Source organism: Mustela nivalis (assembly GCF_964662115.1).
Source record: "Mustela nivalis genome assembly, chromosome: 14".
NCBI classification, from domain to species: Eukaryota; Metazoa; Chordata; class Mammalia; order Carnivora; family Mustelidae; genus Mustela; species Mustela nivalis.
The window spans coordinates 78,777,845-78,803,863 of NC_139033.1; the positions used below are offsets into that span (position 1 = coordinate 78,777,845).

Here is a 26,019-nt window from a genome sequence, read left to right on the forward strand (position 1 = left end):
AGAGGATAACTAAAGTTTCTTGAACCTGGATTACAGTTGGCGGAATCTGCCTCAGTCTTAGTAAACTTTACCAAACAAAATTAATAGATTGCGTCATTAAGAAAAGTATACAGTTGACCCTTGAAAAAACACACGGGTTTAGGCATGCTGACCTCCTGCACAGTCCAAAATTTACTACAGTTTTGGACTTCCCGAAAACTTAACTACTAATAGTTTACCGTGGATTGGAATTCTTACCGATAACATAAAAATCGTTTAACACCTATTTTGTATAGTCTGTGTATTCTGTACTGTATTCTTATAATCAAGTCAGCTAGAGAAAAGAAAATGGTACGAAGATCATAGGAAGAGAAAGTGCACATACAGTACTGTACTTAATTTATCAAAATTCTGTGCGTAAGTGGACCCATGTAGTTTAAGCCCACCCACCATAGTTCAAGGGTCAACTGTACTTGATTTTTGATGGGCTGGGCATGGTAGAAGTGCGGAAGGCATGTTCAGTGGGAAGTGGGCCCCTGCCTTCTCTGTCCAGTTAGTCCTCTCCCAGCAGGCCAGGTCCTGTTGCTGACCCTGTAAGGAGGCCTTCCTGGGGCATATGCATGTTAGAAGCGAGTACATGAGCTTGTGAGTTGTTTGTTTGTTTTTTAAAGATTTTATTTATTTGAAAGCGTGAGAGCGAGCACGAGCAAGGGCTGAGGAGGGACAGTGGCAGAGGGAGAAGCAGACTCCCCACTGAGCGAGGAGCCCAACATGGAGCTCCATCCCAGGACCACGAGATCATGACCTGAGCCGAAGGCAGATGCTTAACCGACTGAGCCACCCAGGAGCCCTGGGAGTTTGAGTATATGAACACATGGTGGAGATCTATGTGAAACACATGGCTTTCCCGCTTCTCGGAAGGATCTAAGACAATGTACAGTAAAGACAGCCATCAAGCATGGCCGTTTCAAAGAGAGTGAACTGAGAGTTAATTCATTTGCAGCTGAGAATTAATTTATGCTCTGGGTTTCTGGCAATTACATTCAGCATAGGAAGGCCAGGACTTGGCGGCTGTCATGAAAGAGACTATACCACTCTTACATTATTTGTGTTATTTGATTTTTACACTGCTTTTTTCAACAAATCTCATTAAAAATTAAGAACTGGGGTAAAAGCATTATTCTGTGTGATCATCATCACCTAATCATCATTGGCATTGAGGTATTTTTCTGACTTTTCTGTTTGCTGATTTTCCTTATTTGTAAACACTATCACTTAGATCTTTTTTTCCCCACTGAGTATTATACTTAAGCCATATTCCATGTTAATTATAGTTTTAAAATCTATAATCTTCACAATGGCCAATAATCAGGGAGTCATTTCTTAGCAGATTTTGCTCTAAGAAAGAATATAATATATAGGGACGCCAGGCTGGCTCATTCCGCAGGGCGTGCGACTTTTGATCTTTGGGTGTAGAGCTTACTTAATTAAAAAGAAAGAATGTACTAACATAGAATCCAGACGCTCCCATCTTGGTTCACATAAATTGGTCTGGGTTTCTAATTCAGATCACAGAATAGATCCTCAAAAGTGAAATTACTGGGCCAGAGCCTGTTAACATATTTAGGTCCATTATACATTTTGCTGTAATCTTTCCTTTGGATTAATACCACCAGCAGCGTTGAGAGCACAGTTTTTACCTGGAATTAAACTTTTAAAGAAACGTATCAACTGAGGGACTCTGAGGCACTATAATTGACAATGCTTTAAGAAATACTTTAGAGGAGGAGCACCTGGGTGGCTTAGTGGGTTAAGCCTCTGCCTTCTGCTCAAGTCATGATCTCAGGGTCCTGGGATAGAGCCCACATTGGGCTCTCTGCTCAGTGGGGAGCCTGCTTCCTCCTCTCTCTGCCTACTTGTGGTCTCTGTCTGTCAAATAAAAAAATGAAATCTTAAAAAAGAAAAAGAAAAAGAAATACTTTAGAGGAAATGGAAGAACTCTGAACTTGGCAAGTCTGTATAAATTGTCAGTATAAGAAAAGAGAAACTTGCACTCCCATAAATAGGACTCACACATTGAGAAACCTGAAGACCCAGTCATTAAAATACAACTCAGTGAACCCTGTCCCCATGGGGAGGGGCAGTTAGCTGAAACACACACACACACCCTTATTGGTTCTTGAGAGAGAATAGAAAAACATTACGTAATTGTACATTGTTTAAATTTAAGAGGTTCAGACTCCTACTTGTTACACTGAAGCTTCATGGGAACCCTGTAGGGTTTTATTTCTTACAATGGGTGGCAGGCGTATAGATATTAAGTCTGTTTCATAGCTTTTTACATGCGGTTCGGTCCATCTGGAGACATGTCGGCATGGACAAGGCCTTATCCGTGCACTTGCCGGAGAAGGTTTCTGATAGGACCCTGGAAGCCATGCACCTTCCCCGTCTCACTTGTCTCTCACCCAGCCCTGATGTCTGCTCCGGGTCAGGCCTCCCTCAGCCGCCATCACTCCTGTGCAGCCGAGGACCTGTGCAGCTTTTTTATTTTTTTGTTTTTATTTATTTTTATTTTTTAAAGATTATTTATTTATTTATTTGATAGACAGAGATCACAAGTATTCAGAGAGGCAGGCAGAGAGAGAGAGTAGGAAGCAGACTCCCCGAGGAGCAGAGCCCAATGCGGGGCTTGATCCCAGGACCCTGGGATCATGACCTGAGCCGAAGGCAGAGGCTTACCCCACTGAGCCACCCAGGCGCCCCGTGTGCAGCTTTTTAAAAAAAATATTTTACTTATTCATTTGAGAGAGAGTGAGAAGGAATGCAAGCACGGGGAGCAGCAGAGGGACTGGGAGAGGCAGGCTCCCCACTGAGCAAGGAACCTGAGGCAGGACTCCATCCCAGGAACCCAGAGTCATGACCTGAGCCGAAGCCAGACACTTAACCCACTGAGCCACCCAGGCACCCCATGTGGAACTTTTTAAAGAGTCTTCATGAAACAAAAAATATGCATGAATAAAAATGAGGCTTATGAATTTGGATCAAACCACTGAAGTTGTGCTAGGCTAATTTCTCATGGCAGCCGCTTCAGTGATGGTGGAAGTTTCCTTTGGTTTAATTTATTTGAACTGAAAATGAGAGAGACTAAAAAAGTCTGGACTCATCTTTCTAGCTGCCCATAAGTGGGACGAAAAAGATTAAGAAGAAATTGACACAGACCCATAGTGACCATTTAATGATCGAATCCACTGCTTTTGTAAACCTTCAAGAATGTTAGAAATGACATCAGGCTTTTAAACTGTCTTTAGGATTGCTTCTTGTATCTGCTTCTTTGTTAGAACATGCGTCCCAATTTTTGATTCAGAATATTTTAAAATTTTGGTAGATTGTGCTGATGTGAGATAGCTTTAATAGTAGTTTTTATTTCTTGTTTTTTTAAAGATCTTTTTTTATTTATGACTGAGAGAGATGGCGAGAGAAGAAACAAGCAGGGGAAGTGGGAGAGGGAGAAGCAGGCTCCCCGCTGGGCAGGGAGCCCAATATGGGGCTCGATCCTAGGACCCTGGGATCATGACCTGAGCCAAAGGCAGATGCCTAACGATTAAGCCACCCAGGCACCCCTTAATGGTAATTTTTAAAGCCAACACTGGGACACCTGGCTGGCACAGTTGGTAGAGAGAGCATGCAACTCTTGATCTCAGGGTTGTGAGTTTCAAGCCCCACATTGGAATGGAAACTATTGAAAGAAAAAATTTTTTTAAGCCAACACTATTTTTAATTAACAACCCTGAATTGTTTAAATGAATGTACTTATTTTGTTAAAATAGCATGCTTGTTACAGGGAATGGGGAGGTGTCCAGAGTGCATAAACACAGTATACCGTTTGAGGAAACAGTTGTTTAGAAGTCATTCTCTAAAAAGAAAAGAAAAGAAAAAAAAAAAGAGGCAGCATTGCCTGGGAGGTGGTTCATCCCCCAGAAGCTTCCGAGCCCCCTGTTTCGGAGTTGGTCAATTACAGTAAACCAGTGTCATTCCATCTCTAGGTATGGTTTGACGCGTTTTTAAAAAAAAAAACACAACACTGATTTGAAGAAATATATAATTTTAAAAGTGAAAGTTATCTGCATTTAAGTTTTGAACATGAATATACTTAAAAAAAAAAAAATCTTTTTCTTAACCAACTGCTGGTTGAATTGCTGGTTTATAGCAGTTGTGCCCAGAGACAGTGGGAGAGAGTTTTGTGGGAGAAAATGGAGCTCCAGAAAGCCTCTTTTTGCACATGTAACTTTCCCTTGCAGACTTGGGGCTAGAGGGGGTCAGGGAGCACTTAATCCCTTACCCAGTGTGAGCAAGAGGTAGACCCGAGGCCGGATTCTGAGAAAACCCTGGGGACCTGTTGCAACCTGCCTGCCAAAGCTTGGAGATTGCAGCCTTGTGTTCTATGGGCCTGAGCCGCTGATTAATGTCACAACAGCTCATTACAGAACGTGTTCAACTCATGACCCCCAAATATTTAACTGGGAACATCTGTTGCTATGAGACAGTGGCAAAATATTTTCGGAAGTCACTAGCTTCTTCCTTTTGTCAAAGGCAGAGAAAACCTCATGGTTAATTGTGCTGAAATAGGAAGCCAAGTGATTGTGTGTGAGCCGGGGGAAAAGAGTCAAGTTCAGCTTGCCTTGCTGTGGCTGCACGTCTGCCGAAGCTACCTTCTTGTCAGTAGCTGGTTTCTACTCTAGTCTATTCACATTTTTTTTTAAGACTTTATTTAAAAGACTTTATTTATAAATATTTATTTATTTATTATTTTTAAAGAATTTATTTTTTATTTGACAGAGACACAGCAAGAGAGGGAATACAAGCAGGGGGCGTTAAGAGCGAGAGAAGCAGGCTTCCTGCAGGGCAGGGAGCCCAATGCGGAGCTCGATCCCAGGACCCTGGGATCATGACCTGAGCCAAAGGCAGCCGCTTAACCGACTGAGCCACCCAGGCGCCCCTCTCCTCTCTTTGCCTCTTTTTGACAATTGCACTTGCATTCTGACCTTGGTGAAGGTGTGCTAGTCCTACACTGAACTCGGCATGCGAGGCTGGCCCTGGCCTTGTTCCTCCCCATGCCTCTGGGTCATTTGGCTGGGCCACTTCCACTGGGTTGGGTGGGGAGGGGTAGACAGAAGTTAGTGGGGGGCATAGGAAGGACAATGGCCATATTCGAGTCCATAGGGCTGGGGGAAAATCGAATCTTTATAAGAGAGAATACAGTCATCTCCTAGACAAGGAAGCGGCCACCCAGAGGGCTAAGGGGCCAGTGCCCTCCAGGGGGTGGGGTGCTGCAAGCCTAGAGGGTCTTACTCTTGCCCAGCCTGGCCCCTCCTGGAGCCACGGTGCCGCCATGCCCATCATCTTGGGATTTTTTTTTTTTTAAGATTTATTTATTTGACAGATAGAGATCACAAGTAGGCAGAGAGGCAGGCAGAGAGAGAGAAGGAAGCAGGCTCCCTGCTGAGCAGAAAGCCCGATGCGGGGCTCGATCCCAGGACCCTGGAATCATGACCTGAGCCGAAGGCAGAGGCTTTAACCCACTGAGCTACCCAGGCGCCCCATCTTGGGATCTTTGAGCTGATGGGACAAAGACAACAGGAGTGAGAGGCTGAGCTCCCTTGGGAGGAGGGGCTAACACAGCTGAGCAAGGGGCCAGCTGTGTCTCATTCTGATGGGCACTTCTGCTCTCCTGGACATGTTGCTATTGAATATTAAAATGTGTTTATTGTTTGAATCGTAAAGTTAAAATGGCACGTGTGTTTTTCAAACATGCGAGGATGGAGTATAAAAATGGAACCTCCTCAACCTTTGCACAGATGACCCTGAGATCTTATTCCCTGGGCATAACTAGTGCTGTACATGGTGCCCGCGTCTTCCCACGTACACGTGCATTTGTGCGCACACACACGCACACACACACAGGCAGGCAGTTGACTTGGCTTTTAGAAAAAGGGATCATGCCACACATACCCCTTTGTGGCTTTTTGAAAAGTTCGTCAAAGTCACTGGGATGTCCCCTGCGACCGTCACAGTGCCTTTCTGCCGACTATCCTCCTGGAGAAATGCCCCTACTTACTGACATTTTAAAAACTTCCCTTAGGGACGCCTGGGTGGCTCAGTGGGTTAAGCCTCTGCCTTCTGCTCGGGTCATGATCTCGGGGTCCTGGGATCGAGTCCCGCATTGGGCTCTCTGCTCAGGAGCCTGCTTCCATTTTCTCTCTCTCTCTCTTTTTGCCTGCCTCTCTGCCTACTTGTGATCTCTGTCAAATAAATAAATAAAATCTTAAAAAATTAAAAAATTAAAAAAAAACTTCCCTTAAAGGTATCTTTTCATATTTTTTCTCTTGATTATCATCAGAGACATGTTTGCTGAGTTAACATTTTATAAGCAGTACGTCATGTTGAAACCTAACTATCCTCTTATCCCATCTTTCAGAGACAGCCGTGGTTATCCCCAAGTTCACTCTGTGTTTCTACAGTTCATTTCTTAAATACATTTTCAGTGTTTTTGTTTGTTTGTTTGTTTTTAAGAATAAATCTTTTTCATGTTTTTTTTTTAAAGATTTTATTTATTTATTTCACAGAGAGAGAGAGAGATCACAAGCAGGCAGAGAGGCAGGCAGAAGGAGAGGGGGGAAGCAGGTTCCCCGCTGAGCAGAGAGCCCAATGCGGGGCTCGATCCCAGGACCCTGGGATCATGACCTGAGCCGAAGGCAGAGGCTTTAACCCACTGAGCTACAGCACCCCGAGCCCATTTTTAAATTGTATTGTTTGTCTTTGTATTGTTGAATTATAAAAATTCTTTGTATACTCTGAACATTAGACTCTTGACAGATAAAAGATTTGTAAATATTTTCTACCATTCCATAGGTTGTCTTTTAACTCTCTTAATAGTGTGCTTTGAAGCATTAAGGTTTTAATTTTGCTTAAGTCCAAATTTATCTATTCTTTTTCTCCCGTTGCTCAGGCTTTTGAGGTTGTATCTAAAAATACATTACCAAATCTACCCCAAAGTTTTCTTCTGAGACTTTTATACATTTAGCTCTTTAATCTATTTTAAGTTTTTTTATTTGACAGAGACCACAAGTAGGCAGAGAGGCAGGCAGAGAGAGGAGGAAGCAGATTCCCCACTGAGCAGTGAGCCCAATGCGGGCTCGATCCCAGGACCCTGAGATCATGACCTGAGCCAAAGGCAGAGGCTTAACCCACTGAGCCACCCAGGCGTCCCAACATTTTCAGTGTTTTAATAAGGGTTAAAATGTTCAGTTTCCTAGCTAGGCAAGACATTCACTTGGCCCGAGACTTAGAGGGAACAATAGTGTATAGTGAAAAGGTGGTCTCATTCCAACCCCAAGTTGGTGCCCACCCAGGCTCCTTCCCAGAGACAGCCCTCTAGGATTCCTGTGGTCATTCTGGAACATGCATATAATGCCAGCCAACTGCATACACCATTTAGAAATTTGGGGTTTTTCTCCCCCCTTAGCAATATACTTTGAAAACCTTACCATCTCAGTGCTAGGGCTGATGGCTGCTGTGTTCTTGTGTACAGAAACCATCATGGATTCAACCAATCCTCTGTTAAAAGAGATTTAGGTTTGTTTCCTTTTTTTCTTTTTAAAGCTTTTATTTATTTGACCGAGAGAGATCACAAGTAGGCAGAGAAGCAGGTAGAGAGAGAGAGGAGGAAGCAGGCTCCCTGCGGGGCAGAGAGCCCGATGTGGGCTTGATCCCAGGACCCTGAGATCATGACCTGAGCCGAAGGCAGAGGCTCAACCCACTGTGCCACCCAGGTGCCCTGTTTCCTTTTTTCTTTATTATGATTACAAACTGCTCCTCAGCGTGTATTTCTCTGCATGCCATTTTCCACCTGTGCACATACACCTGTCTAGGCAAATTTCTAGAAGTGAAATTGCTGAGCTTAAGGGGACTAATTTTCAAAGATATGCTAAACTATTCTCCAGAGAAGCTGGTCCTTGTGTTATGCCTTCCCCACAGCCCCAGTGTATGGAGGGGCCTTTCCCCAGCTCTCGCCAACAGGGTTTGCCAGCTTTTTGCTCTGTCGGTTTCACAGGGGTGAAATTGAATCTCCTTGTTTTAATGTGCGTTTCTCTTATAAGGAATGCATCAAATATTTAAGTTGTTTGCATTTCCTTCCCTGTAAACCGTTGATATCCTTTACTCATTTTTCCAAAAGTTACTATTTTCCTTATTCATTTGTAAGGACTTCTATAGATCTTTAAGGAGCGTATCCCTTTGTATGCGATACAAGTACTAGTAGTGAACATTTTAACCTTACTGAAGAACCACAGGATTTTGGTGGTTTTTCTTATTTTACAGATTTCCACTTAAAACCCACAGTGCTTAGCACTGATAAATGCTGTAGACGACTCAAGGATATTTGAGATAAGACCCGTTCCTCCAAAAATAGGCCCTTGTGTAAGGCCACACCCACAGTCCACGGCAGAATCCAGAAGGGGCCCAGCAGCAGAGCTCAGTAAGAGGGCCCCAGCCCGAAGTGCACAAATGCCTCCCATTTGCTTGTCTTACCTGATGTAGCGTGGGGCCGCTCCTGGCAGGTGACATCACTCAGTGTCAGAGGGGCAAAGCCAGGCATGGAGGTGGGGGAAAGGGACCATGTTCATCACGAGCTTGAGGAGGTCAGCACTGGGCGTTAACTTCACTGCTTTTCATCATTTACTCTACAGTGTGCTCTAGAATGTAGTTCTAAGTGATGTTTCTAATAATCCTTGAAATGTGTATTAACATATACATTTGGATTGAAAAAGTCATGTTTTTCTGACAGAAAGCCCAGGGGCACCTGGGTGGCTCTGTTGGCAGAGTCTGCCTTCTGCTTGGGTCTTGATCCCAGGGTCCTGGGATAGAGCCCGACATTGGGCTCCCTGTTCAGCAGAGAGTCTGCTTCTCCCTCTCCATCTGCTGCTCTCCCTGCTTGTGCGCTCGCTCTCTGTCAAATAAATAAATGCAATCTTCTTCTTTTTTTTTTTTTTTAAAGAAAGTCCAGTTTGGAGGATTGCTCTGATGGTTAGGACTGTCTTTGCCAATTAGAGTATATGGCTTACATTTTTTATAACAGGGATAAGCTAAGCTTCAACCTAAAAATTCTTTCCAGTAAAAATTTATTTATTTATTTATTTATTTTTAAAACATTTTATTTATTTGACAGATAGAGATCACAAGTAGGCAGAGAGACAGGCAGAGAGAGAGAGAGGAGGAAGCAGGCTCCCTGCTGAGCAGAGAGCCTGACGCGGGACTCGATCCTAGGACCCTGAGATCATGACCTGAGCCGAAGGCAGCGGCTTAACCCACTGAGCCACCCAGGCGCCCTCCAGTAAAAATTATTTAAAACATTTAAATGAAAAATCACATTGGTGGAGGTGCCTGGGTGGCTCAGTTTGTTAAGCATCTGCCTTCAGCTCAGGTCATGATCCCAGGGTCATGGGATGGAGCTTCGTGTCTCCCTCTCCCTCTGCCTGCTGGTCCCCTGCCTGTGCTCTCTGTCAAATAAATAAATAAAATCTTTTAAAAATCACATTGGCAAAATTGTATTGGAATTAATATTTCCATTTCCCCAACTCTTTCCAAGTCTATTGGATTAAAACAAGTTCCTCTGCATATAAGAGGCAACATTCAGTAAGTCCTGGTGGCAAAGCCTTTTGATTTCTCCGTGAAGCAAAAGAGAAGAATGAGCCAACTCAGGCTGTTTCCAGGGCTGCTTCCCATCCAGTTGTTTGGGGCTGAAAGATGTGTTTGTTTTCATCACCCTCTTATAAGCATGAATAGGATTGAGCTCCCCCTCTCCACCCGACCCTGTGCAGACCTACTGAAATCGTGTGCCCCTCTCTTGTGCTTTGTCCCAGGACAAACAGGCGCCGGCAACAACTGGGCAAAGGGCCACTACACGGAAGGGGCCGAGCTGGTGGATTCGGTGCTCGACGTGGTGAGGAAGGAGTGTGAGCACTGCGACTGCCTGCAGGGCTTCCAGCTCACGCACTCGCTGGGCGGGGGCACGGGGTCTGGGATGGGCACGCTGCTCATCAGCAAGATCCGCGAGGAGTACCCCGACCGCATCATGAACACCTTCAGCGTCATGCCCTCGCCCAAGGTGTCGGACACGGTGGTGGAGCCCTACAACGCCACGCTGTCAGTGCACCAGCTGGTGGAGAACACGGACGAGACGTACTGCATCGACAACGAGGCCCTGTACGACATCTGCTTCCGCACCCTGAAGCTGACCACCCCCACCTACGGAGACCTCAACCACCTGGTGTCGGCCACCATGAGCGGCGTCACCACCTCTCTGCGCTTCCCGGGCCAGCTCAACGCCGACCTGCGCAAGCTGGCTGTGAACATGGTGCCCTTCCCGCGCCTGCACTTCTTCATGCCGGGCTTCGCGCCGCTCACCGCCCGCGGCAGCCAGCAGTACCGCGCGCTCACGGTGCCCGAGCTCACCCAGCAGATGTTCGACGCCAAGAACATGATGGCCGCCTGCGACCCGCGCCACGGCCGCTACCTGACCGTGGCCACCGTCTTCCGGGGCCCCATGTCCATGAAGGAGGTGGACGAGCAGATGCTGGCCATCCAGAACAAGAACAGCAGCTACTTCGTCGAGTGGATCCCCAACAACGTCAAGGTGGCCGTGTGCGACATCCCGCCACGCGGCCTCAAGATGGCCTCCACCTTCATCGGCAACAGCACCGCCATCCAGGAGCTGTTCAAGCGCATCTCCGAGCAGTTCTCCGCCATGTTCCGGCGCAAGGCCTTCCTGCACTGGTTCACGGGCGAGGGCATGGACGAGATGGAGTTCACAGAAGCCGAGAGCAACATGAACGACCTGGTGTCCGAGTACCAGCAGTATCAAGAAGCCACGGCCAACGATGGCGAGGAAGCTTTCGAGGATGATGAGGAGGAGATCAACGAATAGAGGCACATCCCAGTCTCACGTATGGCAAATCAGATGATGTTTCTTTAACTCTGGAGCATCGTGACCCTGATGGCCACCCGTGGTGCTCTGCTCTAAATATGTGGGCATAGGCCTCTCACCAATGCAACAAAATTGCACCATCAGTCATCTGGAACCAAGAAAGTACATCGGAATAGCAGAGAATCAGCAGCCCTACCCAATTTTCTACTGGAGGACTTGAAAAGATAAAGAGGCCATCAACAGAGGGAGCAGTGAATTGACCTCACCTTCTGTCAAGTGTTCAACCATGCTGAGAATTAGCAAGGAAGTTAGAAACAGTGTTTTTCATCCATCCATTGTGATGAAACCTGAAGCTGTGCAGTGTTGCCTTATACTGAAAATGCAATATGGAACTTTACAACAGCCTATTCATAATAAAACACTAAAACCGTTCCTTTGCCTCTTCCAGCCTGTTTCCCTGAAAGATTTGTTTTGTGTTGTTAAATAATGGTTATTTGGGTACCTTGTCTCTTTCTGGGGGGAACTGCTCCTGCCACTCAGTGAATGAGCTCAGGGGAAAGGTTTTCCTTGAACTGCAGACCTTACGGGTGGCGGCCAGAATTTTCCTGAGCATCTGAGTAGCACACATGTAAATAAAAGCCCGTAGTCCCCTTTTGCAACTAACACTTAGCCCTCCCACAGAATCTTTCATCTTCCCGGGTCACGACCTCCTGGGCTAGTTAGTCCCAGCCTTCCCCAACAGTTGGGCTAAGATTTATCAGAGGAATTACAGAAAATGGCCTCCAGGCTTCCAGCCAGAGCCAGGGGGACATGCAAGCTCTTGGTGGGTGAGGGGGAACCTGGCAGGGCCGGCTCGGAGAGCTGTGTGCTTCCTTCAGACGTGCTCAGGTTCAGGGTGGAGGCTGAGGGCTATTTTCTATATAACAAATCACCACTTTACAGTTTCGGTAACTTGACACAACTTCTGTAAGGTCTTGTAAAGCCAAACTCCACAGTACATGACCAGGCTAGTCCTATTAGTAATGAGCAGACATTGCTGTTCACCAGTTTCTGGTTTATTTCTCCTTTCTGCCCCTTGAAGTTAGCCGTGAACATGACTTTGGTTTGGCCAAGAGAATGTGAGTAGCACGTATCTTTCAGGTGGAAAGGTCTAAATGCTAGTGCTCAACCCTCAATTCTGCCTCTTGACAGATTTCTCCATCAGTCTGGGTCCCAAGAACTGCTGAGCACAGCCCCCTCTGACCTTTGTTGAACAAGGAGTGAGAAAGAAAGGACTGTCCTTTGGAGTCATTTTGGCCTGGGGTTTACCCCACAGTGTAACCTAGCTCCCCCACCTGACAGCAGGCCTGCGCTCTGTGATGCCGTGGCTTACACCCAATAACTAACTATCCTGGGCTGAGCCCCAACCTTGGGCACACAGAAAGGGACTCACTAAACATGGCAGCGGGACTTGAACTGTGGTGAAAACAGGCCCCATTTCTGTAGAAATCTTAAGTACCTTACTAACCACATCTACCCTGGAAATAGGCCAGGTGCGACTGACCTTGGCAGAGAGAAAAGATGCGTGCTGTGAGCCCCTGGTGTGAGTCAGGCTCCACATGGGAACCAACATGGGGTCTTGCTCACCACAGTGCTGCGGGCCTCCTTGTGCAGATCAGAAAGTCCGAGGGTGGCAGTGGTAGTTCTTCCAGGCCATTCTGGTTGCCTTCTCAAGACTCCGCAAGCTTGGATTCGAAATGCAGATGAGTTAGCATCTGACCAACCATCTCATGCATGGCTTTGTCCCTTTTCTCACTAAATCAAATCTGACTCATGTGGCACATCCTGCGTCATTCCGCTTAGGAGGCCTCACAGCCAAGGCCTACCAGACCTCCGCACGAGGAAGTAGTCTCCTCGTCTCCGGGTTGTGTGGGGAACAGCATGCTGACACCCTGATGGTCAGGTGAATCCTAACCGTCTCCAGACAATTCTTCACTGAATCACCTCCCACAGACATCCTCTGAGGAAGGGAGGCAGTAAGTCTGTCACATCTGCAGGTCACTGGGCAGAGGCACTGGGCAACTGCAGTGTGAGCAGAGGTGGGCTCCCGTGCGCCCGGAACACTGAGCTGCTGGCGTCTGCAGACGATGCGGTGGTGCGGTGAGCTTGGCTGCTCTGGGCCACCCGGAGGAGCTGTCCTGGCACAGAGCAGCCTGCCAATGCCACCGTCCTCCCCATTGGTCTCGTGCTGCCCCGGGGCGCCACCTGTTTCTGTCTGAAGGCTGAGAAGTTGTTGCTCCCAAAACATACTTAACTGCATCAAGAACACACGAGGCAAGCTGAAGTAACTGCGATCCAACAGAACGGCGTGGGACAGCCTGCCGGACCTGCTCTGATACCACACTGACATCCAGACCCAGACAGCAGGACCGACCTGGCCTCGTGAGGCTCTAAACAGATGTCGTTGCCACAGATTGTTGCACTGACTTCTTATCAATGTACTTTTTAAATTTTTTCAATGTACTTTATGTCCAGAGTTCATCATTCCAGAATGTAGGACTCTGGAAATTACCAAGCCTCTTGGGGGAGCTGGTAAGAACCAGCAGGACCAAGGTTTTAAAGGATTCCTCTCTCCAAAGTTAGAACACTTGATTCCTTTCCATTAGGTTTTCTAAAAGAAAACATCCCAAGCACGAAACAGTAACCCGCTGTTGAGTTCAGAAGGAAAAAAGTACAGTACACTTTATTTTTGATGTAAAGAAGCCATATTTACATAATACATTCATATTTGTAGATATGTTACAGCTCTCTGTAGAAAACCATTCCATTAAAACAGCAACATGTGATCTGGATTCAATCTTTTAAGTATTAAGTCAAATTAAAATATTCTTATCAGGACTCCAATGTAATTTCACAGCTCATCCACAGAGGGAAACTCTGAAGGGAAACAGGAATGAAGAGTGGGTGATGGAAAGAGAAAAACACACCTCTTCCACACTGGCAAGCCTCCACGGTGGTCGGTCGATGCCCAACACACACCAGCTGGCACCACGGATGGCGGAGGGAGTGGCGCTGGGTGCCCTCTCCATGCTCCCAGCCACTGTCCGAGAGCCTGGCGGGCTTGGGACACATTCTCCTGGGCCTTCAGAAAGTCACCCTGCCACCCAGGCTGTGACTTCAGAGGCTGAGGGCTAAGGACCCCCTTTTCCCACCATCTCAACCAGGTCAGCAGATGGTTACGATCAACCCCACAGTGTCCTTATTCCTCTGAGAGAGCCAGAGTCGACCTTGACAAAGGCACAAGCTAAAATGGTCTCACTTCTCGGATCTGGTTGGCAACTTTCTCATCCCGGGGCTCCTCTTTCTCCTTTTCCCGCTCTTTGTTCCAGTCTTTAAGGCCCTCTGGAAGCGAAGTGTCCTCATCCAAGCTGCCAGTGCCTTCTACAAATTCTTCATAGGTAGATTTTTCTGCAAACGGTCTGGGGCCCAAAAGTTCAACCATATCATTCTTATCTAACACTTCTTTTTCTAATAATAGAAGAGCAACCTGAAACATGAATAATTCCCATTAAACACAGTAATTTAGTAAAGTACTTGCAAAGCTAATGATTTATTTTTAGCTAACCCCGCTCCAAAATAGGATTTAAGACCATTGAAAAAGATACAGACAAGGTCCCATGATTTTAGAGTAAAATACACGAAATACTAAAAAAACAAATGTCCACCAGTAAGTGAGGGGCTAAATGCATTTTGATACAGTGACCCAATGAACAATTATGCACCTGTAATGAAGAATCTGTTCTAGATAGGGCTTGGAGAGGCATATTCAGTTAGGAAAGCAAGATGCACACCTTTTATGGTATGCTACATTTGCCTTTAAAAGGACAGAAATATGGGGGTGCCTGGGTGGCTCAGTGGGTTAAGCCACTGCCTTCGGCTCGGGTCATGATCCCAGGGTCCTGGGATCGAGCCCCGCGTCGGGCTCCCTGCTCAGCGGGGAGCCTGCTTCCTCCCCTCTCTCTCTCTGCCTGCCTCTCTGTCTGCTTGTGATCTCTGTCAAATAAATTAAAAAAAAAAAAAAAAAAAAAGGACAGAAATATGTATCTTTTTATGTGCTTATATGTACATAAGAAAAGTTCTGGAAGGATACATTATACACTTACAAAAGTGGCTGAGAGAGCAAGTTAGGGGAAAAGGGAAAAACAGGTAAGCAAGAAATTTAAAAAGTTAGTTGGGAAAAATAAAGACAAGGGCAGAGATACAAAAGGAAGCCAGGAAGGTTTATATGAAAACATGAATCTTGAAGTTCTAGTCATTTCTATGCTTAAACCACAAATTGACAGTACACATCTTAACAGGTCACCGGGACACCTGACCAGCTGTGTGTATGGAGGTGAGTGAGGGTGTCGGGGGCAGGACAATGGTTATCAGAGCATCTGACCGCTACAAAAAATAGCAAAGTGGGTTAAAATATCAACTGACCTCATAAAACAGATGTACTTCCTAAGGTAACTCCTTACTTAGAAATCTGACTTATCTGCACTTTTATGCTAGATGCCATTTCTTAAAGATACCAAATAATAGAACAATTTTATGCTGTTTTGTCAGCTTTTAAAACCCTTACTACGGACTACTGCAAATATGCACAAAAGCAGAAAATGGGTAACAAATCCCTGTGTAGCCACTAGCGACAGTCCCCAACTTAGAGCTGTTTTTGTCTCCTCTACATCCTAGATTACACTGAAGAAAATCTCAGCTGTCATATTTTATCCATATATATTTTTGTCTTTATCTCTGAGATAAAAACTTTAAAAAACACAACGAGGTTGTCTTTCAGACTACCATCAATTCTCAATTTGCCTACTACACAGTTGTGGGTAACCATTTATACAGCAATAATATATTACTTAGTTTAACCCAGTATTTTATTTAACCCGATATATCAAATGCAGTTTAATTTTTAAAGATTTTATTTATTTTAGAGAGCGAGAAAGTGGTGGGGGTGGCAGAGGGAGAGGAGGGAATGTTAAGCAGATTCTGAGTTGAGCGCAGAGCCCGATGTGGTGCTCGATCTCGTGACCCTGAGATCATGATCTGAGCTGAAATTAAGAGTCAGACACTCAAAGGACTGAGCCACCCAGATGCCCCCAAACAAAGTAACATTTTAACCTGTAATGACATAAACAATTATTGAGATATTTTACTTTCTTTTTTTTTCATAGCAAGTCTTCAAAACCCAGTGGGCTCAGAGCACACTTCAACTGGGACCAGCCACATTCAGCAGCACAGGCTTGGTCAGAGGTTAACGGCAAGGGCTCTGCAGGCAGGAAGGATACTGGGTCCAAGCCCTGGTCTTGCTCCTTATCAACTGCATAAGCTTAAGCAAAGTTACTTAACCGCTGCATGTACTAGTTTCCTCTTCTGTAAAATGGGATGATAATGTTTCAATGTCCTGAGGCTGCAGGGAGCTTTCGAGAAGTTCAGCCATCTCCAGCAGTGCCTAGTGCACACGAGATGCTGGGTGGACGCTAGCTGGTTACTCTTATTCTCCTAAAGCATGGCCCTTCTGTATTGTCCTGTCCAGCAGAGGAGTAAACTGAGGCCCATAGTTTGGAGGACACTAGTCCTAGCAGCAAAGTCTCTGGCCACCTCTCCTCTTGACAGTTCCTCATCTCCTGGCTGGCTCAACAGTGCCCTTCATAGATTTAAATTTCTCAAATGCGCCAAACAGTACTTCAGAGCTCTGCAGTGTTTCAAAATCCTCACTCCGCTGAACCCAATTTCCCTTTCCTACACACATCTTTGTTACCACTGTCAGTAAACACACTGTACATGTGGAAGGACAGATAACTGGGAGAAACTGTTTGGCACCTATGATGTGCACATGGAAGCTTGCTCTTCAATCTGTATATGCACACTGTCCGCCTGAAGCCAGGGGTCTTGAGGGAGCTCCTCCACTGTCTTCCACAGCTCAGGTCCTCCTTTTCCACAACTGGCTATGGGGGGACCACCAAGAGATCCTATCTCCAGCCTGGACCTGCTGTCCATGTTTCATTCGCAGATGCCCACAGCCCATGTTCTCCTGGGTTCCAGACTGACCCCCACCCCATGTCTGCCACTAGGAGTCATCTCAAGGGCTTTCTTCTCGTTCACTCTGTGCATTTAACCAATAAATCCCAGTTTTTTTCAGATGGGCCTTTGCCCTACTTCCACGGCTAGTCGCAGCACCGTGGGAGAGCTGAGCCCCCAGCGGCAGTCTCTGCCTCTCCCCTAGGCAGGCACACTGCTGCCACACTCCGGCAAATGATGGACTTCATCATTTCAACACTCTTAAAGGACTCCTTGCTCTAAAACAAAGGGGCTGGACAGATCATTTTGAAGGTCACTCTTATTTCTAAAACTGTGTTTCTAAACTTTCTAGCTAGCTTTTGAGAACCTGGGTACTGCAGCTCCCTCCTCTCAACTCTCCGCTCAGCCCTGCCCTGCTCCTCACACACTTCCTGCTCCCCAGGCCAGCACGCCGCCATCTGCTCCCCTCAACTCATTCACTGTAATATGACTACCCTTCTACATACAATCTATACATATCTATCTATACATACATACCCTTCCACATACAACCCAAGTTCTATCTTCTACACGAAGCCTTTGCTAACCACTTCGATCTCCCTTTCTCCGAGATCCTGTGGGTGCTTTCCAGTGTGGAGGGTGCCAGCAATCTCAGCCTGCACTGGGCACTTTTGTGAGAAGACATCACAGATGCTTCTCGATTGCCTTACTGATGGAAGAGCATATCTTGGAATATTCTTTTATCTGTATCAATCCCTCTGAAAAGACTTTCTCATTTGTGCTTTAGGAGTGTGGAATGTTCAAAGAACAAAAAAAAACTCTGCTTTTGGTTGTATGGATTCTGAATAATTAAAAATTTACTGGATGCAAGAAATTCACTGAATTCAGAAGGAAACCCTCCCTTTGATAGGTGGAGTCATATGAAGTAGGACAGAAAACATAGAGCATGTTTATTTGCAGAGCTTGTAATTAAACCGAAGGTAATTTTCATGTGCCAATTTCATGTGGGCTGGCTTTTGTTTGCACTTTCATTAGTACCTGTTTATTCCAGAGGTGTAGGACAACGGTAAATTCCTGTCAGTCCACTGTGCTCCTTACTGAGGAGTACGGGTAAAACACAGGGTTGGGGGGAGGGAATGCCTCAGTTGTGTATTTTGTGGCCATGAGCAGATTCCATTAATCCTGCACTCCCACCTCCTCACAGAGACAGAGCAGATATAGAACCAGAATGAAGAAAGGAACCCAAGAGTTACAGTCACAGGAAACGCTAATGTCTACAAACCAAACCAAACCGTACATCCATCACTTCAACTTTTCTTTTTCTTTCTTTCTGGCAAAATCACGTAGAAAATTATTCCCACAACTATTTCCCACAACAAAATTATTCCCACAGCACCCACCTTCTCCACATCAGCTTTCTTCTCTGTGAGGAGAGCCACTGTTCTCTTATAAGCATCATTAATAAGTATTCGTACTTCGTCATCTATCAGTCTCGCGGTGGCTTCGCTGTAAGGCTTCTCTAAAACCATATCGCCCTGACGTGGGAGATCAAAGGAGATCTGCCCAACCTTCTCGTTCATGCCAAACTGAACAATCTGAAAAAGAAGACATGATTAGTGGTGCGCATCTGGTTTTGCTGACAGACTGACTTATAAAATGGCAGTACGTCTTCATACGGGCCTTAACTGCCTATACTTCGCTGTAATACTACTCTTTTTTTTAAAAAGAATTTATTTATTTGACAGAGAACTATCACAAGTAGGCAGAGAGGCAGGCAGAGAGAAAGAGAAAGGAGGAAGCAGGCTTTCTGCAGAGCAGAGAGCCCGATGTGGGACTCGATCCCAGGACCCTGAGATCATGACCTGAGCCGAAGGCAGTGGCTTAACCCACTGAGCCACCCAAGTGCCCCTGTAATACTACTCTTTAACTGGGCCAAATTTACATGGCAGCCTTGTGCTGGCTGACTGGATGGGGTGTTCTATGTAGACAGTGCAGCAGTGGATAGCATTCAACTAGGGACACAAGACAAGAAGCCCACGGACAAAATCTACGAAACGTGCAAGATACTTCTCCCTGCACGAGGGGAGGTAAAGAAGCAAGAAGGTTCTGACAGACTCAAGAATTTAAAACGCAAGCCCTCTGGGCTTCCTGGAAAGGGCAGTGTGCCAACCTGAGAACTAGTGATCCTGGAAGGGCGTTTCCATTTTCCTGTTCCCTGAAGCCACTAGGTCAAGCCTGGACCCTATGAGCTCCCAAAACTAAAATGCCCCACATTAAGAAGTTTCTGGAAGGGGGCGCCTGGGTGGCTCAGTGGGTTAGGCCGCTGCCTTTGGCTCAGGTCATGATCTCAGGGTCCTGGGATCGAGTCCCGCATCGGGCTCTCTGCTCAGCAGGGGCCTGCTTCCTTCCCTTCCCCTCTCTCTGCCTGCCTCTCTACCTACTGTGATCTCTCTCTATCAAATAAACAAATAAAATCTTTAAAAAAAAAAAAAAAAAGAAGTTTCTGGAAGTAAAATCCAAATGGACTAAAAAAGGCCCAGATGAAAGCGAGGAATAGGAAAACAGCCAAGAGAACTCAGAAAGCAGGAAGCCATATTTGTTATCATTATTATTTTTTTTAAAGATTTTATTATTTGAGAGAGAGCTAGAGAACACAAGGCGGTGGGGGCAGAGAGAGAAGCAGGCTCCCCACTGAGCAGGGAGCCTGTCATGGGGCTTGATCCCAGGACCCTGTGATCATGACCTGAGCCAAAGGCAGGCGGTCAATGGACTGAGCCACCGAGGGACCCCTCAAATCTTTTTCAAAACTTTTTTTTTTTTTTTTTTAAAGGGATGCTCTCTTGCTTGTTCACTCTCAAAAAAGACTTGAAAAAGTGACAGACCAGAAGAGCTGACATACAGGTAACAAGAGTTTCCAAAGAAAGTCATTTAAGTTCAGAGACAGCAAAACTACATTGTTTGGGGATGTATGCACCAGGGATAGGTAAGCAAAATGTGGGCATGACAATTACAAGTCAGGAGAGCGGCTGATCCAGCAGGAAGGGAGGGCCCGAAGAAGGGACGCTCTTAGGGACAGCCCAAGGGTACAGGCAATGCTGTACTGTGGGATCACAGGGGCCTGTAACAGAGCTTTGAACTCTGCACATATGCTTTAGAGACTCTTGGTCACATGTATCCCCCATCTTTCGACAGTTCATTCGGGCCACTCTGCTTTTATGGCCTCCAGCAGCATCTGCTTTTGCTAACCAGGAGAAAGAGGACTTTCCTTTTGATGAAAAAAGGCTAACACAGTGCTCCACACGGGTTCTGCAGCAGCTGCGACAGAGTTGGCGCGCCCCCCCGGGGCAGTGAGCGGCACTGCAGTCCCCATGGAAATTGAGTCCTGAGGCAGAGCACCAGACCTAGTTTTGCAGTCTGGGAACTTTCAGAAATTTTCCCATATCAATTAACAGTTAGTGCTTCTTTGCTTTGAGCCATTTCGGCTCCCAAAAGGTTTCATAGGAAGGCTGGACTTTCAGAGAGCGGGAGAAATCCGTAAACTTTGTTATACTACCAAAAAAAAGTTTCATTTAGGAATTAATTCTTGCCTGAATAGCCTAAGCCAGTTAAATACAACAGTACTGTTTTAGAGCCAACTGCAAATGTCCATTTCTTCTGCAAATGTGGAAGAGCAAGGAAGAAACCCCCCATTTCTTCCACTTACTTGAGCATAGGCACTCTGGGTTACTTTTCTCAAGTCATCTTGAGCACCGGTTGTAATTCTCCCAAAGAAGATTTCTTCCGCCACCCGGCCCCCCAGGGTCATGCACATCCTGTCCAAGAGCTGCTCCTTGGTGTACAGGTACTGCTCTTTGGGTAAGTACTGAGCATAACCCAGTCCTTTGCCCCGAGGGATGATGGAGACCTGGCAAGTAGAAAACACACAAGACGCTGAGGATTCCACCACCAAATGCTGACCAGTGTGGTTATCTGCACACAAATAAGCTCGCTGCTGAAACACAAACACAGCAGCTGGGCAACACATCAGCCTTGGCAAGACGAGATCAGCAGCTGCTGACTATCTGGGGCTGTATTTTCTCTTAGGAGAACTTCACCTTGAAGCTCTAGAAAGTATTTTTGTCTTTTTATAAAACACACTTGAAATTATTCGATCCCGATGGAAGGACAGCTGGTGAGGGAGGACTCCTGACAGCTCAAGTACAGGCTAGGTGCCATTCAACTTCACAGTGCCCCAGCCACATCGTCCTTTACAGGACGCAGGGGAAGGCAAACCTGGATGCTCAGCGCCTTTATTTTCTCTCCTAGTGCTTTTTGCAACAGAGTAAATTCCTTAAATTTTAAAAAAATCAGCTTTATTAAGGGATAGTTTATATTCAGTAAACACATTCATTTTAGGTTATAGTCCAGTGAGTTTTGACAAACACAACCTCCTCCAAAACAAAGACAGAAAATCTTTTCTTTGCTCTGCTAAGTTCTTTTGTACCCCTTTCTACTCAGTCTCACCTACCCCCACCCCTGCACCCCATCCCACCAATTCCAGCCCTGGCGCCAGAGATGTGCAACCAGTCCCTATGGATTAGTCACAATTTCCGGCACTGCATATAAATGGAATCCTACAGTATGTACATTATTGCGTCTGGTTTTCTTCACGGTTTCTGAGATTTGCCCACACTGCCAGGTATATTAATAGTTCATTCATTTTTACTGCTGGGTAGCATTCCATTGTGTAAACAAACCAAACATCTGTTTCATTCTCAAGGAACATCAGGGCGGTCTCCGGTCTCCAGTTTAGTGCTATTATGGATCAAGCAGCAAAAGTTTTGTGTGCATGTTTTTATTTCTCTTGAGTGTTTATATAGGAGACTGGTTGGTTGTACAGAAGCATTTACCTTTTTTTTTTTTTTTTAAGATTTTATTTGTTTATTTGACAGACAAGAAGTCACAAGTAGGCAGAAAGGCAGGCAGATAGAGAAGGGGAAGCATGCTCCCCGCCAAACAGAGAGCCCAATGCGGGGCTTCATCCCAGGACCCTGGGATCATGACCTGAGCTGAAGGCAGAGGCCTTAACCCACTGAGCCTCCCAGGTGCCCCAGAAGCATTTACCTTTGTAAGAAACTGCCAAACTGTTTTTCAACATGGTTATACCATTTCACATTCCTAACAGCAATGGATGAGAACTCCAGGTAGACTGACATTCACCAACACTTAGGACTGACTTTTTAACTTCAGCCATTCCAGTGGATATGTGGTGGTATTTCAACGTGGTTTAATTTACACTTTCCCCAAAACTAATGAAACTGAGTATCCCCATGTGCTTAATGTCCATTTGTATACCTTCAGATCTTTTGCCCATGATTTTACTGGGTTGCTTATTTTTGAGTTTTAAGAGATTTTTTTTTTTAAACTTATTCTAGGTATAAGTCCTTTGTCATATACCTATATTGCAAGTTTTTTCAGAGTATGTGGCTTGCTCTTCATTTTCTTAATAATGTCTCTCAAAGACAAAACATTTTCAATTTTGCTGAGATCCCATTTATCAACTTTTTCTTTCGTGGTTCATGCATTTTGTGTACTAGCCTATCTAAGGTTACAAAGATTTTGACTTGCATTTTCTTCCAGAACTTTATTGTTTTAGCTATTACAATCTATTTCAAATTAATTTTTTACATATGATCTGAGAGTCAGTGTTAGCTTTTCTCCCCCCACATGAACACTGAGTTGCCAGAATCGTTTGTTGGTAAGACAATCCTCCCCGCCTTCAATTATTACTTTGGGATCTCTGCTGAAAATCTATTAGTCGATTATGTGTGAGGGTCTATTCCTATTCCAACCCACTGATCTGTTCAGTCCCTTCTGCAATACTAATCATCTTTACTTTAGCAATAAACAAGGTCTTAAAATAGACAATGTAATTCCTTCGAACTCCATTGTTTTGGCTATTCTAGTTGACCTGATTTCTGTATAAATTTTAGATCTGCTTATCAATTTCTCCAAAAAAGTCTGCTATGTTTAAGACAGAGATTGCACTGCTACTATACATGAATCTGGGGGAGAATGGTAATCATAACGTTGCAGGGATACAAGTGTATCTCTTTCTTCTTTTAAGATTTTATTTATTTGACAGAGCGAGCAAAAGAATGAGTGGAAGGAGAGGGAGAAGGAGAATCCCTGCTGAGCAGGAAGCCCATTGTGGGTCTTGATCCCAGCACAACTTGAGCCACAGGCAGACACTTAACCAATGGAGCCACCCAGGTGTCCCTATATCTCTATTTTTATTTAGGTCTTGTTTCGTTAGTGTACCGATCCTACAAGTACCTCAATAAACATATCCATACATACATTTGGCCTGGCCATGTTCATGTTTTTAGATGCTGCTGAAAATGAAACTGCATTTTAAAAATTTAATTTTCTGATTGTTCATGGCTAATATACAGAAATACAACTGATCCCTATATGGATCCTGAATTCTGTAACTTGTTAATTTCCCTTACTGGTTCTAGCCGCTTCTTTGCAGATTATCTAAGTTGGTTATTTATGTATGCATGTATTTATTTTTTAAAGCGAACTCTACCCCAACATGGGGCCTGAACTCATGACTCCACCGTCAGCAAGAGTGGTACCCTCCACCAACTGAGCCAGCCAGGTACCCCTAATTCCACACACTTTTAATGTTATCTTCTCTGTGGTCCCCTTGCTTCAGAGGGATCCCCCTCCATTTCCAGAGGTCCCCTGACATCGCAAGTCAGATTATGGCTTCCTGTTGCTCGTGCTGCATCAGTCTGGGGACCGCACTCAATTGAAAAAGCAAAAATTTACCAATCTCACTTGGTGCACCCATCTTTCAGGCCTACTGCAGCTACTGGTTTGCAAAAGGAAACTCTCCTCCAGCTTTAGTCTGCTTTGGACACTGTTCGGTCCCTTTAAATAACAATTTTCTTTCCAAACTTTGTAACTTCTCTGCAGGAGGGTTTACATAACCCCTTCATCCCACCATCATTACCAGACGTCTTGGCCGAATTTTATGTACCTATCCTGAGTGGGAATGCAATCTTCTCCTCAGGTAACTGCTCACAGGATCAGCTGGCTGGCCTACTGTTCAGCACAAACCGCTTTACCTTTAGAAGTGGGTCTGCATGTTCCAGGTACCACCCGGCAACCGCATGACCTGCCTCGTGGTACGCCACGGTCTTCTTCTCCTCGGGCTGCAGAACCTGGGTTTTTTTCTCTAAGCCTGACAAAATAACACCGAAACGTCAAAAAACCACTGCCTCAGTGGCACCGACATAAAGACAGTTATACAATCTACACACTGCCTTATCTAAAAGGTGATTTAGCGACTACGCTGCCTATGATAATTTGTAAATTCCCAACCACGGTCAGGCTTAAAGTAAAGGACCAAATCCAAAATACACCCAGCCACTTGCAAAATGCATTCACGACCCCGAGGTCCACTTTTTTCCTAACTCTCCCACTCTTCTGAGCCATCTAACTTGTTTTGGGAAACAGAAATGCAAATTGTCACACTGTGACAAAAGTAGCTTTGTTGTGTTCAAGGTAACACATCTGAGAGAATTTCTCAAATGGTAACATATTGAGTCAGAAAGATTTAAAAAAAAAAAGAGTGCTACGTTCCAATGACCTAACCCAAGACAGTAACAGAGCTGGAAGGGCAGAGATTGACAAAAGGTAAGTTACTAAGTAGAGACGAGCAGTTCTTGCTTACATGAGAAAAACAAGAACTCTGACCCACCCCCTGGTTTATCCCTGGAAGTTTTCATTTTCCCAGGAGGCATATTATAGAACAATGGCTCATGGCTGGTTTACAGCAGCTGAGCTGCAAGCGGGTGTCTGTGTACCTCAGAGCAAGGCCCCTCCTGGGTGTGCCACCTTGATGTCTTTCACACTGAGCACTGACTCTTCCCCCCACCTAAAAGGCACAGACACATACACGGCTCTCACCTGCCTCTACAGTGAACTGTAGCTTTAGTCTGCTTTGGACACTGTTCGGTCCCTTTAAATAACAATTTTCTTTCCAAACTTTGTAACTTCTCTGCAGGAGGGTTTACATAACCCCTTCATCCCACCATCATTACCAGACGTCTTGGCCGAATTTTATGTACCTATCCTGAGTGGGAATGCATCTTCTGCCAAGCTGGCTGCTTCTTGAAGCACCCCATTCTTCCCAAGGCCAGTGAGACGTTTTTTTTTTTTTTTTTGGCCTATTACCACTGGGACCACTTATGCTAAAATCCACTATCTCACATTAATGACTACAAGGTTTTCTGCCTTCTGTTGCTTCCCCCTTCTTCAATGTCAGACTCCTTTTATTTAAAATATCACCGATTATGCTACTCAATGACTCCAGAAAAATCCCACCTTAGTTCAATCTGGACACAGAACAAGAGTTTAAAAAGCCCTTGACCTTAACATTGAAGGATTTCTAAAATCTAGACCAAAGCAGCTATTTCCAGCTTTACTTCCTTCTCAAAGGGACTTAAGCCTGACTGGTTTACTTTCCCACCCCTGCTACCAGCCACCTTCTGTTCTTGCCTCTCTGACACCAAACTCTTCTTTCAGGGGAGCCTGGCTTAAATCCTGCCTCTTCTGCAAAGCCCTGCCTGACCACAGTGCCCTTCACTTCTTTGAATGCCCAAGTTCTGGAATTGCTAGTTAGCTTTTTACAGGTATTTATTTATTTATTTATAGTTTTACAGGTATTTAAATTATAAGCTCCCTAGAAGGCTGGGAAAACACGTTATATATGTCCCCGTAATAGAGAGCACATTTAAATCACGCAATACAATTTAAAACAGAAAGGTTGCGAGCATTTTCAAAACACTAGACAGTAAAATTCAGGGGTAGACACCTTGCTGCTTGCTGCACATGTCAGGTATGGTGTGGGATGCTGTCTCACACTCCCCCAAACCAACACCATCCACCTCTACCAGACTGCGGTGGGGGCGAGGGGGGCGCCCTCACATCACTGAGGGAACACAGCAAGGGCATGGTAA

The 26,019-nt window shown here is 45.4% G+C and overlaps 2 protein-coding genes and 1 long non-coding RNA gene across 4 annotated transcripts in view; 1 reads left to right on the forward strand and 2 right to left on the reverse strand.

Moving 5' to 3' along the window:
* TUBB6 (tubulin beta 6 class V) overlaps positions 1–11,392 on the forward strand; it is a 17,125-nt gene extending 5,733 nt beyond the window's left edge. For both annotated transcript variants that reach the window (XM_082697387.1, XM_082697388.1), the window contains one exon: positions 9,897–11,392. In XM_082697387.1, coding sequence (XP_082553513.1) covers positions 9,897–10,960 — 1,064 coding nt within the window. In that variant the 3' untranslated portion in view covers positions 10,961–11,392. The remainder of the gene's footprint in view (positions 1–9,896) is intronic.
* Positions 11,393–13,650: 2,258 nt separating this feature from the next.
* Positions 13,651–26,019, reverse strand: part of AFG3L2 (AFG3 like matrix AAA peptidase subunit 2) — a 46,412-nt gene continuing 34,043 nt past the window's right edge. The window contains exons 14-17 of the mRNA XM_082697382.1: positions 24,124–24,239; positions 20,712–20,912; positions 18,409–18,603; positions 13,651–14,486 (exon numbers count right to left, since the gene is read on the reverse strand). Coding sequence (XP_082553508.1) covers positions 14,244–14,486; positions 18,409–18,603; positions 20,712–20,912; positions 24,124–24,239 — 755 coding nt within the window. The 3' untranslated portion in view covers positions 13,651–14,243. The remainder of the gene's footprint in view (positions 14,487–18,408; positions 18,604–20,711; positions 20,913–24,123; positions 24,240–26,019) is intronic.
* On the reverse strand, positions 21,899–23,848 carry LOC309847351. Its single transcript, XR_014302421.1, has 2 exons — positions 22,517–23,848; positions 21,899–22,480 (listed from the first exon to the last, which is right to left on the reverse strand). It is a non-coding gene; the product is annotated as an uncharacterized lncRNA (long non-coding RNA).